At 42.4% G+C, this 15985-nt stretch overlaps 1 protein-coding gene across 2 annotated transcripts in view; it reads left to right on the top strand.

Moving 5' to 3' along the window:
- LOC126291933 (disheveled-associated activator of morphogenesis 1) overlaps positions 1-15985 on the top strand; it is a 1026745-nt gene that overhangs the window by 843610 nt on the left and 167150 nt on the right. For both annotated transcript variants that reach the window (XM_049985659.1, XM_049985658.1), the window contains one exon: positions 1948-2082. In XM_049985659.1, the coding sequence (XP_049841616.1) occupies positions 1948-2082 (135 nt within the window). The remainder of the gene's footprint in view (positions 1-1947; positions 2083-15985) is intronic.

Genomic DNA, 15985 nt, shown 5'->3' on the forward strand with positions numbered 1-15985 from the left:
AGTATGGTGGGTCTGACACACCGGTGTCAATGTGTTCTTTTTTCCATTTCCAGGAGTGTATAAAGCCAACATCGTCATTAGTACGAATAGGTTTAGAAGTTTTTAAGACGTAATTGTTAATCGCTCGCTTAGCTACGGTTACAACGCATGAACATCTTATTGACTTAGCACGCAAATGGTCATGATTAAAATTAGGAACAAATCTATATCTAATGTGTAACATCTGACAATACGGGCCATATAAAATAGATGGTCATTATTCAAGGTTAGTATATTTGACCTGAAATGGTCTAAAATCAAGTCAAAAGGTAATACACGTGCCTGATTGAGCTTCTTGGCGAATTTATGGTTATGAGTTGCAGAAAACCCCAAAGTAGGGGAAATGTGGCGGCAATGGGTTACTCAATTTGCCTCCATGGAGGTGATCCACACACATACTATAAAAACTGTGTGTGGGCCACTGCCATCATAATTCGGGCCTGGTGACCACTGTCAATGAACTTAGGGAATGACCGCGGAAATATGCTAAAAGCTAAAGTGTGCCTTGGCGACCATCGCTCTGGTCAAAACACTTAAAATAATTGACCGACATAGGTCAATAAGTACTTAAAGAGCTAGTCTAAATTATGGGAGGAAGACGGGAAATGGTTAAATTATGTAATTTGGCGAGCAACGCTCCAAGGACACACCTTTAAACGTACCCTCTCGTGATACTGCCATTAATCAAGTTAATAAAAAGTTGTGTACGACTAAGTGACGGCATCACTGCTGTCGTATACACGTAGTATTGATCACAACCGGTCATATTGAAGGATTATGTGGTAGCACCTATATTCTGTAAAGGGCTGGTTTATAGACTGATGTTACCGTTATGATTTCAATATTGTTCTTTGCAGTAATTCTTGTAGAGTTAATGTATAAGCTGGATTTTGCAAAAATGGCTCTGCCGTACTGACTGTGAGGTCGTTCTGCGGCAAGCGTCGCGCCAAGTACTTTGGACGCTTGTCTCGAAAGCCCTGTTGTGTCTCCTGGATGGAGAGTATGTCACAACTTCCTTAAGGAGTTCCTCCATCTTGTTGCTTAAGCCCTCTATATTGACAGAGACTATAGTCAAAGCTGGCCCTGATATGGGCAATTTTGAAACTCGATGGGTTGCCATTTCGAGGGCTGCTGTCTTAGGAGTGTAAGGATTAGCTGGCTGTCACACCGTTACCAGGGGGCGCCCGGATGTGCTCTAGATCAAATACATTCACACCCTGCGGGGAGGCTCCTTCCGTGTCGCGTGTGACTTGGGTCGATTCGTAGGATTCTGAAAAAGACTCGCGGTACACTCTCAGAATGTTGTGCAGAGTGTGGTACTGGTACCAAATAGAGTATTAAATTCCTCGAAGACTACCTTCGTAACTTTTATCGCTTTACTTGAAAACTGCTAGTCTCAATTGTTTTAACTGTTATAGTTCTAACACGAATTCCTTACAGTAGAATGGAAAAACTGGTAGAAATGGACCTCGAGGAAGATCAATTTGGATTCCGGAGAAATGCAGGAACATGTTGGGAAATAGTGACCCCAAACGCCTCTTAGAAGACAGGTTAAAGAAAGACAAACCGAGGTCTAGAGTGTGATTACGTAGGCTTTCCCGGCGTAATAAGTCACGAAAGTCTCTTCGGGTTTGCTGCCGGATCGTAAAATCAACATGACTCGACTCGATTTTTGGATCCGGCAGCAAACGCGAAGAGACTTTCAAGGTCTAGAATATTTGTAGATTTAGAGAAAGATTTTGAGACTGTTGACTGGAATACTTTTTGAAATTATAAAGATAAGGCTGCTTTCAGAGTCAGAGTGCGTGTCTAAGTAGCGAGCCCGTTACAGAAGAGGGTGACGGGATGCTGAGCTGCCCTCTCAGTTAGGGCCAGAGCTAGCGGTACACCGTGCCATGTGTGTTGCAGCCGGTGTCGGGGTGCTGGCCGCCGCTGCCGTCCGCTGTGAAGCTGGACTCGCTGCTGACGTGCCCCTCCCTCAACCTCAACGTCAGCATGCCCTCCTCGCTCAGGACACGCAAAGGGTGGTGCGGCTGTCTCCAGGTGAGTGGCGACTGCTGTTAGTACCGTGGGCGTTCAGTAAGTAATGCAACACATTTTTTTTTTTCTGAGAGCAGGTTGGTTTTTTCAGGATTCCTCACTCTTTTGGATGCAAAAGTCTACTTTTGAATATAATGTCTGTTCAGTGAGGCGGCCTTACGCCACCGTACTGGGAGGGTTCGTATGGCCACTCTACTGGTCGACGTCCTGCCCGTCACCTACATACTGCTTCCCACTGGGCCAAACAAAGGGGAGTCTTCCGTTAGGCGGCGAGGAGCCCAGCGGCACACAGTGTGCCAGCACTACCGAGAGACGTCCACTTCAGCCGCGAGGTGTTCGCGATCCGTCGGCCACGTACAACGTTCCGACATTGCAGGAGCCGTCGCTATGCGCGGAGGACCGGTTCGCTGGAGGTCGGACACGTTTGCGCGACCTTCTCGCGACGGTACAGACGCCTCGCCCAATGACTCACCGTGCTTTCGTTCAGTGCCAGGCCTCCTAGACATTCTGCGAGCGCCTACGAACATCTGCGATGCTCTGGTTTTCCGCCAAAAGAAACTCGACGACAGATCTCAGCTCGGAACGCCCGAACTTCGTGAAACTATAGCGGTAATATTCCACGATGTCTCACAACAATTTCCGCATTTTTTCAGGCGACATTGGCCGAGAAAATATGTATTGCATTACTACTCGAATGCCCTCGTATTTGTAATTAATGTACAACCGTGGACCATTTGCATTTCAATCTAATGGCGAAACCGAACTCTTTCTCCAAAACATGGATAATTTCATCTTCTTATAAGGAAGGAAAAACGTAAGAAGGTAGACAGAGATGATCATTTGACCCTTTTCTGTGATTTTGTGTCAGTTTGTAAAAGCAAATATTAATTGTGCGACTGGCCGATTTCGACGTTTATGTCATTTTCGAGCATATAATTATTACGGTTATCCACATGTGCTTCAAAATTGCATAAATGCCGAAATCGGCAGAGTGCACTGTTAATAAAAAATATTGCGGCCTGCTATGGACCGAGTTCTCCGTTACAAAAATTTTAGAGGCTGTGGCCCCACGGAAAAATACAATTACTTTACTAAAATTTACTTTACAGGTTTTACAGTATTATTGTCCTGCAAATATTTTATGTTTGTTACTTGATAGAAAAGAAACCCACTGACGCTGGTGAGCTTTTCCGAAGCAGGTACGGGTATTAAAGAATTTTTGTTTGTCAAGGCAGAACCCAACTTCCGCAATTAACTTCCAAAGTTAGCAGACGACATCAGCGCGCCCCCCGCCCACGTCAACATGAAAACATTTTTCCCGAGAACCGGAGACGATGAGGTTCCGTTCCGTTTAAGGCCCGAATCAATGCTGCCATTTGAAATGCGTTGTGCAATGTTTTTATGTTCGTTCCGTTTCGTGTGAATCGACCTTTTCTGTGTGAAAGCTCACCGCCATTTCTAGAAATAGTTCGTTTTGAATCCAGTATTTTTAGTCCGCTTAGCGCCGCTGTGAATAGCCGAACCAGGCTGTAGAATACCGTTACCGAAACGCGTTTAATCTCTGGGGTTCTATAGAAGACCGTTGACGAGCTCTTTGTCGCTGCCGGCACGCGAACAGCGTGTCGCCGTGCGTTGCTCAGCTGTTCCAGCGGTGCGGCCGGATCTGCAATTCAAACAGCCCGTCCTAGCGGCCGTGTGCCGACGACACAATAGTCGCATAGGCTCCGTTGTAATACAGAATGATTGTCCCCGGTGTGTGCTTCTCCATAAGCATGCATGCTGTCCTCTGCGGGAATATCTTCAGTTGGTCCTCCCTGGTAGGGGCCCACACACTTGAGCAATATTTTAGAATCGGGCGCAAGGCTGGTTTGTAAAAGGATGCCCTGGAGGTCAAACTTGGAACTAATTTTTTTTCCAGCGAAAATCTGTTACGCTTAATGCAGTTAGCGTATCTACCACGTTTCGCCGCCATTCGATAATTACAGCCCGTGGTGAGTTGCTGCACTTTAATTTTAATCACCTAACTCATAAAAATGAAATTTTTAAATTTGTTTTATACATTGGTTAATACGCGTTAGTAGTGTTCGGACAGACATATGGACAAAGAGGCTCAATGAAAATAGCATTAACTGCTTTGACGGAACCCAAAAAACTGATCTTTTATTGATATATTATATACATTACATGTCATTGAGCCTTTACTTACTTTGCAGATGAAAGAGAATATTGTTTTTACGTTTCTTTGAACCTTACGATTACGTAGATTTTCAGTCACTTATTGTATGATCACTTAACAGAATTCTTCGCGGTGAATTCCAGCTTAACTTCCTTCTACAAACGATAACTTCTTGTTCGCACGTGTGTTTCGACATGTCAGCATGCCACTTAACGTAAATATTGTATAAGTTTTGATACAAATTCATATTGAACAGAATAACATCGGCTGTATATGCGTTGCAGAACATCACGACTGACTCACTGAATGACTGGCTGTGATTTCGACTCTCACGGCGGGGAATTCCCTGAATGAAATCTGACCCTTGTGCGGAACTTGCTCCAGTCGGGGAATCTCAGGCATACGGGCATGTAAAGTGTTGAGCTGGGAGACGCCATAAAGACTGGTGGTCACTGTAATATTTTCTACGTTCAGGATTAATTTTATATTAATTATTATTAGCTGTTAAAACATCACGATAATTATTATTATCCGTCATATTTAAGTATATTCTAATTTTGAGAAATTCAGGTGAGATTGTAGTTGCCCCATTCCGCCCCTTTGAGACTCGGTGAAGTTTTGCCGGACTCTCCCTCCCCCCTTCCCAATCTTGAGGTCACGTAAGCGGTCTTCCTTTTAGACTCACTCCATTTTCCCAATATCAAATCAATGAAGCGAACTCTGCGACTGAGCCTATACAATCGTTCCATTTCACATCGCTAGAAACTGTTTCATCCAGGTGTTTATATCAGTTCACTGATTCCAGTTATTGCTAATTGATGCAATCAAACAGGACTGATGAGGTTTCAGTGCTTACATTAATCTTTCTTGGCCCCACTCTGTTCGTGCGTATACCGATGTAAAGAGATTTCAGCAGCAGAATATGCATTTTTGTCTCCTAGCTGACATATTCCAAGCAATTTCGTCCGCTCCCGTATTCCAGCCGGTTGTGCGAACAACCTCATTTCTTATGAGTCTACCTACCGTGGTATATCCTTGCTCCCCGTAGCTACCAAAATATATGCTAGAATTCTGTTGAACTACCTCCACACACTCTCCGAGACTGTACTTCCTGAATCTCAGTGCGGATTTCGCCAGTCCAGAGGAACTATTGATACCCTCTGTGCACAAAAACTGCAGTAGGAGCGCAGGGAACGTCGTAGTATTTACTGTTTGTGTTTATGACCTTAAAAAGGCCTTTGATACAGTGCGCAGAGAAGCTATGTGGAATGTCTTAAGAAGTTTCGACTGTCCTGAATACTTCTTCAACTGATTCAGTCTTTCCATGATGACATGTTGTAAGGTAGTCATGTCATTTTGATTTTTTTGATGTCATCGATGTGCACGTCAGAGAGAGAACAAGCTACATTACTGTTAAACAGTCTCGCAGAGTCTTTGTCTCTGCGCAGTCTGATTAGTTCTTAGTTGAAGTGTGGCAGCTTATGGAGGTATTCAGTTGCGCTGTGTTGTGATTGTATCAGTTAGATGAGGAATGATTTTTTTTTTTGGTAAGGACAGCGATAAATTGGAAGGAGAAAAAGATATGTATTATGAATAATATTATTTTTGAACAGAAGTAGTTTGAGGTAAGACTGCAGCACTGCGTAGCTAGGGATGATTATTGTCAGCTAGTTAACTTGCTCAGAGCTGAGAGAAATCGACCTCACTTTTCTGAGCCATGCGTTAACATATTAGCTGATTAAGCTGTTTGATTTTTATAGAAATTTTCTGTTAGCATTATACCCTCTTTAAATTATTGTTCACTTTTTTAAGCATAGTATTGTTATGTGCGAAGATCAATCGAAATTTTACCGTGTCTTTTTGAATACATACCTCATTCTAAAATCTTTGTCTTGAACTATCATTTCATAGGAATAGTTGCTCACCCCACCCCACTGGATAGGGGAAAGCTGGATAAAGTGGCCACCCTAAGAAAAACGTTTTGTTTCATTCACTTTATTTGACATATAAGCATGAAGAATGTATCTTATTAAGCTATGTACATTCTAGAACCATAAAAAAGTTGTATTAGTACTCAGTACCATGTTCTGTAGTAGAGAAGTGGGCTTAAATTAATGAATGAAAATGGCCGCTTTGCCCAGTAGATAGGGCAAAGTGGCCACAGGTGGATAAAAGGTAAAAAAAGACTCAAAGAACAGGTTTAGGACACTGTGAATAGAAAGGAATTGCGAAATGTAGAACGTAGCCTACACATTTACAGAATGAAATTTGTTAAAATTTGAGATAAATATTCAAACTTATTAACAATTTACCAAATTATACAAAACGTTAATAGTTTTACTTTGCAAGTTACAGCGCATCATTTGTCATGAGATCAAAGTCAAATTAGGATCATAAGTCACTTATCTCTACAATATTCACACACGAACACGTCGTCATCTTCATCACATCCAGCACATTTTTCATGAGCCCACAGCTTGCAATCAGAGCATCTAATCCAACCTTCATTGTCTTTAGATTTATTGAAACCCTCATTACAATAAAAACAATCAGTGTCCTTATCTTCCTCGCTGTATTCTTCTTCACTGTATTCTCCAAAAAGCTGCTTTTTGCACTTTACTCCTAGCTTTCCTATTTGCACTTTTGCTTTGTTATTAGGCCTTTTTATTTCAACAGCTGGTTTAGACGTGTTAGTCGTTTCTTCTTTTTCTACAAGGTTTGTTCTTCTTTTCTTGATCTGCTTTTTCTTCTTCGCCTTATCTTCTAACAGCTCCCTGTTGTAAGGGCTAGAGGTTATTATCGTTGCCTGACCCCTTCTTTGCCCTTTATTTCTTTGTTGTTGCTGCTGGCCTAATTTTAATTTTGGTAAAGGTAGGCCTATAATATCTTTTGGGCTTACTGCAAAATATGTAGACTGTGTTACCTTCTGATTTGCGTCCGCAATGAAAGTGCCCTCATTATTGGTTTTTCCATTCATTTTTCCTTCCTGCGCAGCTTCATTTTAATTAGTAGGACTATCAACTGCTTCTTCCCTATTTGCTGCTACAACATCAAATTCATCTTCTTCAGTTTGCGTAGACCTATTAAATACATCTTTAACACCTTCAGTTCCTTTGTTTGTCTCATTTACTGTGCAGCAAAGAAGTCTGCATCTGAAAATATAGACGGGTCCAAAGAGACAATCCCGCATTTACGAAATCCATTTATCGCTGTAGACGGTACTGCTACCAGCAGACATGCCTCTCCAAGAAGCTTACTCATTTGGAATTGTGTTATTACCCTTCCTGGGTTGTTTCAGAGAAACTTTTCACAAGCTCTGGCATAGAATGTTTTGAAAGGTGCCATAAATGATACATCTAGAGGTTGTCGTTTGTGGTTACAGTGTGGTGGCTTTTTCTATGTAGTCTGTATTTTTTGTGTGGGTGGCGTGTCCCTCCAGAATAAGTAGGACAGGATTGTCAGCCGTAGGCTTTATGTAATTCAAGAAATGATCAAACCACTTCATGAAAATATCCATCTACATCCATCCACTGTGATGGAAGGGAAATGCGGTTCCTGGAGGAGCATCACCCTCAAGTTCAACGTTCATTGTTTGTCTGGGAAATATCACAAAGGATGGATTGCAGACATGCATATGGCTACTGCTGAAAGCAAACTTTTTTCTGCTGACGTAATAGCACCAACTTGGAGTCTGCTTTTACAAGAGAAAATTTTAAAATTTCTAGACTGAACCGTCGTTAGACGAGGTTTTGTCAACATTGTAGATTCTATGAGCAGGGTAAAAGTGTTTTTCTTGCACTTCCTGGAGAACGTTGAAAAATCTTTCGCACATTAGCTTTATTAAAACCCTGAGCCCTGGCTATTGAAGTGGATTCTGGTTTCCTAGGGCTTATGTTTGGATGTCTTTTCCGAAACTGTGCCACCCAGTCCTTGCCTGCCATCTTTTTTTTTATTAAATGGGTGTGGTACATTATTCCGCTCAGCAAATTGAAACACCAAGTCTCGTAAACCAGTTAGTGATATGCCATAATATCTTCGTTCCATGTAAAAAAATATGGCTATGGCTTTTCGCCGAAAACACGTCTAAAGTTTCCAAGAATCTTCTTATTTTCAATAGCATCAGACTTTTTCTTCTGGAATGTTTCTTGGAACATTGAACTGTTTGGCTACTGTTGTAAAGGGCATATTTTCTTTTCTTACAGCTTCCAGTGCCTGGTGCATAGCATGGGAATCCCACGATGGTTGCAGTGATTTTCTCACATTCCTGTAATGATAGAACACACGTTTCAAAAATCGGTTAATATATGAATGCTTTAATATACCTACGTACTTTCAGACATTTCCTTTGCTTATTGGGAGTATGTTGGGGCAAAGTGGCCACCGGCCGGGGTGGCCGAGCAGAAATCAAATGTCGCACTACACACATTACGCAATTGAATTGATCTCTTACTTTCCATCAGACTTATAGAAAACACAAAATATGTCACTGCAGACGAGTGCGCCCGTCTATCTCCACGAGACTCGCTGGCAATACCAAAGAAGTCTCTTTGAATAGTTTTAAGTGTTGTCCGTTAGGCTGCAGCATTCTCGAAGGGAATAAAAGCAAGTGGCTACTTTACCCGCCATGACCACTACAGCCGCCCATACCCTACCTTTTTACTGTTTGAATATAGTTGGAAATTTTATTTAGAAACAGAAATCTAACTAACCCGCCGCCTGCTTGCTGTTTACTGTTGCACTTTCGAGAAATATGCAACAGTGTTGTCAAGATGCGAAGTAAATGGAAATTTTGACCTCCTAATTAGGAGGTAAAGTTGGGCTAAATTTCAGACAGAAAGAAATATAGTAGGGAGGTTACAATGCCTGGGCATGTGCTGTAGAATGAAACATCGGTCAAATTCCCTACTACTAATGAGCTCAAACAAGGTTGTGTCCTCGCGCCATCGTTGTTTCCTCTGTACCTAGCAACCATGCTGTGTGCTGTGTGCTGTGTGAGACATGGTCCGTACACAGTGCGACAGTAGAACTAATACACAGATCTCACACAGCTGACTGAATAGCAGTATGCTGATGACAACGCTTGTGTTGCAACTGTCTGTAAACTGTTTCGGTACTGCATATATACGGTTTGCCCTAACCATCAGCATCCAGAACACAAAGGTAATAGCGCAGCCATCTCCTGCAATGGTCCTTTCGGATTTCAATATCGCTTTTTCCAGCACACCTTTGGAACAAGTACATCACTTCGTCTATCTAGGAAGTATATTACCAACTAGTGCCTCGTTGGAGAACAGGATTCGTGCCGCGCATGTTACTTTTGGACGTCTCCTACTTAGGATCTTTCTGAATAAAGATCTGACTCTACTCACCACACTGATGGTGTATCGAGCAGTTGTGTCTACCCTGCTCTAAAGTTGCGAAACCTGGACACTACATCGCCTTAATCTTAAGAAACTAGAACTTATTAAGGTTATCCATTAAAGATTCAGTTCATTTGAAGTTTCGTTAATGCTTCTGAGTATGAAGTTCAAGAAAATACAAACACCTGCAGTTCATTACAATTACTACGAGTTTTGTACATATTACCTCTAGTTGAAATAAACAGAATCTGCGTTTACTACTATTACCGTTCATATTAATGTCAGAAGAGAAATAAGTCGGCAGTTCATTTGAAGTTTTTTTCCTTGTATTTAAACTTTAAATGTAAAGTTCGTGGTCAAGCAAATAGCTGCAATTCATTCCAAATGCCGGCTGCTGTGGCCGAGCGGTTCTAGGCGCTTCAGTCCGAAACCGCGCTGCTGCTACGGTCGCAAGTTCGAATCCTCCGAAGTCCCGTAGTGTTTGGAACCATTTGAATTTTACATTCCAAATACTACAAATTCTGTATAATTTTATTCCTCCACATTCATGTTAACGTCAGTCTTGATTAAAGTATTTGCTCGTAAACTGACTGTGTTATATGTTGATATAAGAATATAAATAAGACACCAGATTGTTTGAAGTTTGTTCTTGTAGTGGTTTGTTTGTTTATTTTATTTTGGGCTTTCGTGTTAACACCAGCTTCGATTAAAGTTTGTGTGCATTCATGGACTTTAATACGAGCAAACAAAAACAGATAATATCTCAGAACAAAATAGGTCTGTGTCGTATCATTGTGCGATCTTTGTAACAAGTAACTGTTGTATAGCACATGCTGGATGCCGGCAAAGTTTCGTTATCACAGTGTATAAGCATGCATATCCTGAAAAAGTAGGTAATGTGATACCACCTGGTCGCAGTAAGTACAAAACAAAATTCTGGACCAAATCGGCAGATAAACAGTAAGCGTGGCGATGCATTAAACTATTTTGCATATTGTTGTCACAGAGCCAGCACGCGGCATTACGCTTTGAAGCAGCTACGTAACTTCCTGGACACCATCTGAAGATGAGCCTCAAATGGTTCGAAAACCGGTACATGGAATAAATATGTCAAAAACGTGACTGGTTGAAGTTCATGGAATAAATGACCATTTCAAAAAAGTGACTGGTTGCAGTTTTATGTACATACAAGGAAACTAGAAAGCTTCAACCAACAGAAGGTTGGATAATTATGAACGTCAGATAGGATGTCTTCGTATCAAACAGCACTGTTTTTGAGAAGGCCAAGACGTATAGTACAGAAGCCACCGTTACTGGTCACGAACTCAGATCGGTCATGTCCAGAGGATGAGAAACAACAGACTTCCTCGAGAGTGAAGTGAGCATAGGTAGAATAGAAGGCTCCGTGGTGCTCTGAAGGAACCCAAAAAGCACGTGGTGTCCAGCAGCAGAAGGTCGCGAACTACTTCAGCTGCTGCCTCACACTCTGGTCAGGAAAACGGGGAAACGTCACTTCTCCAGGCCCAGTCACGCCCTCCAGCCTCTGCGCCGCACCTTTCCTGCCGAGACTGGACTGCTAATCCATCATAGACATCTTGTACCTGAACTGCGGAATTGCCGGGGGAAACGAAAACTGGGATTTGAGTATCCTCCTACAGTGCCACATCCCAGACGCCACGAGTCTCTTTTCTTCCGTGTTCCCACAGTCCACGATTCGCGAACACACGGGGTGACAATTACTGAACTATATGAAATGAAATAGTCATTACTTCTGAACGGTTTGCGTTAGGACATTCAAACTGAACGATTGGCCGCGGGGAGTGATGGTAATTAATATGCGCATTCGTGGTTTGGATTACCGACGGAGGTCACTTTCATTTAAATGGGTTCGTCAGTAAGCGAAATTGAAGCATTTGAGGGACTGAGGAACCGCATTTCGCCATCGAGAAGTCTCCGCGCGCTCAACAGGTGACTGTGTGGTGTGCGGTGTCCAGCCACGGAATAATCGGTGCGGAGGTCCTTGATGGCACGGTGACTAACGAACGGTACGTGAAGGCTTCGGAAGATGATTTCTTCCCCATTACCCAAAGTGACCCTGATTTTGTTAAGATGTGGTTCGTGCAAGGCGGAGCTCGACCCGATGAGAGCAGGAGAGTGCTTGATGTCGTGGAGGTGCACTTTGGGGACCGCGCTTGGCTCTGGGGTACCAGAAGTCACTGGCGTGGTTCTCGAGTTATCGCCGTATTCTCCGACTCCTTTTTGTGGGGCTATATTTAAAGGCAAGGTGTACAGAAATAACCTCAAAACCATTGCTAAGCTGAAAAGAGCCATTCAGGAGGTCATCTCAGCATCGATGTTCCGACACTTCACCGGGACATGCAAAATTTCGCTATTCGTCTGTGCCACATGATCGCCAACGAAGGCAGGCATATCGAACTGTCGTAACCTAAATCAGAATATCTGTAGTGACGTTTACATGTTGAACGAAGTGTTTGCACGCCGTACTCTGTAAATATTTTAAGTGTTTTTCGTATAGCTCAATAATTGTCAGCCTGAACAGTGCAGTGCTCCAGAAGTAAATTATGAGAAATGCCTTCCTCAGATTAAGACCTATATTTGATATTAGTAGATTTATTTGATTTATTTGCCTTTGCATATCGCCCTTACTTCGTTCGCCACTTGCTACTTTTCTTCGAAGGTATCAGAATTTCTTAATTTCGTCTACTTCGTGGCTCCCAGTTATGATAAGTTTATAGCAAACCTTATTTCTTCGGTTTACTCTCAATTCATACTGTGCGTTCACTAGATCTGTCTTTCCATTCTAGAGGTGTTGTAGTTCTGCCCCATTTTCACCAAGAATAACCGCGTCATCAGCAAATCGTATCGTTGATGTCGTTTCACCGTGGTCTGCAGTCAGAAACACAAATTTTCTGAGAAGCCAGCTCGACGTAAACAGCACTCACGGATTAGACTGCGGTCACGGCGGCGCTGATACCGGCCTCTTATCGAATCAGTGCACCACCACGTGCCCGGTCGCAATGTAGACGTTCTCTTCGTCCGAAAGTACATACTTCGGACGAAAACTGGTGAAATTTAAATCAATTTGTTTTCTTTAGCCACATAGACCGATACGACACGAAATATGGACTGTGAGCAACTGATCGAAGGAGAAGTTTGTGGCATCCTGAGGATGAAAAATTCGTAATCGGGGTATAGTTCGGTATCTATGGACTGAAATCGCAGGTTTACCGGAAACTACAATAAAGTTACTGTAGTTGATCGTTTGGTGGACATTAGCTGTTCTGCTTACTATCGTTTTGATGCCAGTAGGGCGCCGTTTCTGTTACGTGAAGTCGTTTGCGAATGTGCTTGCTGTAGGTATTTCCACTTTTCACTGCTTTAGATGTTAAAAATATCTTATTCTAACTTTATGTTTGTCTTTCACACGTATGCTGAATGACAGTTATTGAAGGTTAATTGGTCTATGTCTCCATAACTTCAAATGAATTCAGCAAATTGAGTGCCTGTAGTCTTGCTTTTCAAGGTCACCAAGAATCGTCTCAAGTATGTAACACTTTCGGATAACGAAAGCTAAGTTGTAGTACTCGTGGATGTGGGATTCGACCTCTATTAAAAAGAAATCCGGTACGGTACTCTCATTAAAGATGCAGTTCTGGCTCAAGTAAAGTAGTAAATACACGTAGATATTTGACATCTGGCTATTTCATATTTACAGTATTTTGTCCTACACCACTTGGTGAAAAGTACATTTTCAAAGTTTTTGTGTGAGACGCTGGATGCTATTTACGATGTTCAAAGGTCTAATTTAAAAGCTGATATTTTTAGTCTTGCACCCCAAATTCTGTGAAATATTTTACTTCCTTTCTCAAATCCACTGGGCATTTAGTAGAGTCTGATTTTCTGAATGTACTGCTAGTGCAGCATTAATTTTGACCACTTGAAAAATAAAATGAGCTGCTGTAAAACCACAAATATATCTTTCACTAATTAATTAATACTTTCGTACTCATTCACAATACATTCCATTAGAACTACTGATAGCCTTGGAAGAGCCAGCCCTGACAAAACACTACCATCTGGTGAGCAAGATGTATGAGACAGGCGAAATTCCCTCAGACAAGAAGAATATAATAATGACAATTCCAAAGAAATCGGGGGTTGAAATTACCGAACTATCAGTTTAATAAGCCACGGCTACAAAATACTAACACGAATTCTTTACAGACGATTGGAAAAACTGGTAGAAGCCGAGCTCGGGGAAGATTAGTTTGGATTCTGCATGTTGGAACACGTGAGGCAATACTGACCCTACGGCTTATCTTAGAATATAGATTACGGAAAGGCAAACCCACGCTTCTAGCATTTGTAGACTTAGAGAAAGCTTTTGACAATGTTGACTGGAATACACTCTTTCAAATTCTGAAGGTGGCAGCGATAAAATACAGGGAGCGAAAGGCTATTTACAATTTGTACAGAATCCAGATGGCAGTTATAAGAGTCGAGGGACATGAAAGGGAAGCAGTGGTTGGGAAGGGCGTGAGACAGGGTTGTAGCCTATCCCCGATGTTATTCAATCTGTATATTGAGCAAGCAATAAAGGAAACAAAAGAAAAGTTCGGAGTAGGTATTAAAATACATGGAGAAGAAATTAAAACTTTTAGGTTCGCCGATGACATTGTAATTCTGTCAGAGACAGCAAAGGACCTGGAAGAACAGCTGTACGGGATGGACAGTGTCTTGAAAGGCGGATATAAGTTGAACATCAACAAAATCAAAACGAGGATAATGGAATGTAGTCGAATAAAATCGAGTGATGCTGAGGATGTTAGATTAGGAAATGAGACGCTTAAAGTGGTAAATGCGTTTTGCTATTTGGGGAGCAAAATAACTGACGATGATCGAAGTAGAGAGGATATAAAATGTAGTCTGGCAATGGCAAGGAAGGCGTGTCTGAAGAACATCGAGTGTAGATTTAGGTGTCAGGAAGTTTTTTCTGAAGGTATTTGTATGGAGTGTGGCCATGTATGGTTCAAATGGCTCTGAGCACTATGGGACATAACATCTGAGGTAATTAGTCCCCTAGAACTTAGAACTACTTAAACGTAACTAACCTAAGGACATGACACACATCCGTGCCCGAGGCAGGATTCGAACCTGCGACCGTAGCAGTCTCGCGGTTCCCGACTGAGCGCGTAGAACCGCGGCCCGCGTAGCCATGTGTGGAAGTGAAACGTGGACAATAATAGTTAGGCAAAAAGAGAAACGAAGCTTTCGAAATGTGGTGCTACAGAAGGATGCTGAAGATTAGATGGGTAGATCACATAACTAATGAGGAGGTATTGAATAGAATTGGAGAGAAGAGAAATTTGTAGCACAACTTGGCTAGAAGAAGGGATCGCTTGCTAGGACATGTTCTGAGACATCGAGGGATCACCAATTTAGTATTGAAGGGCAGCGTGGAGGGTAAAAATCGCAGAGGGAGACCAAGAGATGAATACACTAAGCAGATTCAGTACTGGGAGATGAAGATGCTTGCACAGGATAGAGTAGTAAGGGGAGCTGCATCAAACGAGTCCCAGGACTGAAGACCACAACAACAACAACAACACAAATTTTATCCTTAAATTATGTCATAGAAACATCGTCTATTTTCACTACTATTTTGGCAAAAACATTTTTACACCGTAATCGCTCGTGCTGCTACTATGAGGTAATAAACCGAACTAACAATAACGTGTTTTCAACGCATCATTAATGTGGGGCATCGTTGAAGTTATACAAACTGATGGAAAAACATTGCAACACTAAAAAAATAATTAATGTGGAGTAATGAAATTTCGGAAATACGTTTATCTAGGTCCCATAATTAAGTGATTAACAAGCGCGAGATAAGGAATTGCAAATGTGAAATGCTGGTACATTAATGACCAGTGTAACCGACAAATTGTCGAATGCCATCGTGCAGACGTGCACGCATTGTGTTGTACAGGTGCCGGATGCGAGTTTGTCTGCTAGAGTTCCGTGCCTGTTGCGCTCGGTGGGTCAACACAGGGACAGTTAACGCCTTGTTGTGGAGTACGCTGGAGTTGTCGTCCGATGTTGTCTCATACTTGCTCGACTGGAGACAAATTTGGTGCTGGAACAGACAAAGACGACACGTTAGCTCTCTGTAGAGCCCTGTTGTGAAATACCCTCTGGAATGCCGTTCGTTGATGGCAGTACAACAGGACGAGTCGTGAGACTGTCGCTGAGGTTTGCAGTCGGCGTGCACGGGAGTGCGCCCGCTGTCCGCCATACGCAGGCAGGCTGGCTGCGCTGTCCTCCCACGAGCTCTGGCTTCACGCAACCA

Source organism: Schistocerca gregaria, chromosome 9 (genome assembly GCF_023897955.1).
Source record: "Schistocerca gregaria isolate iqSchGreg1 chromosome 9, iqSchGreg1.2, whole genome shotgun sequence".
Taxonomy (NCBI): Eukaryota; Metazoa; Arthropoda; class Insecta; order Orthoptera; family Acrididae; genus Schistocerca; species Schistocerca gregaria.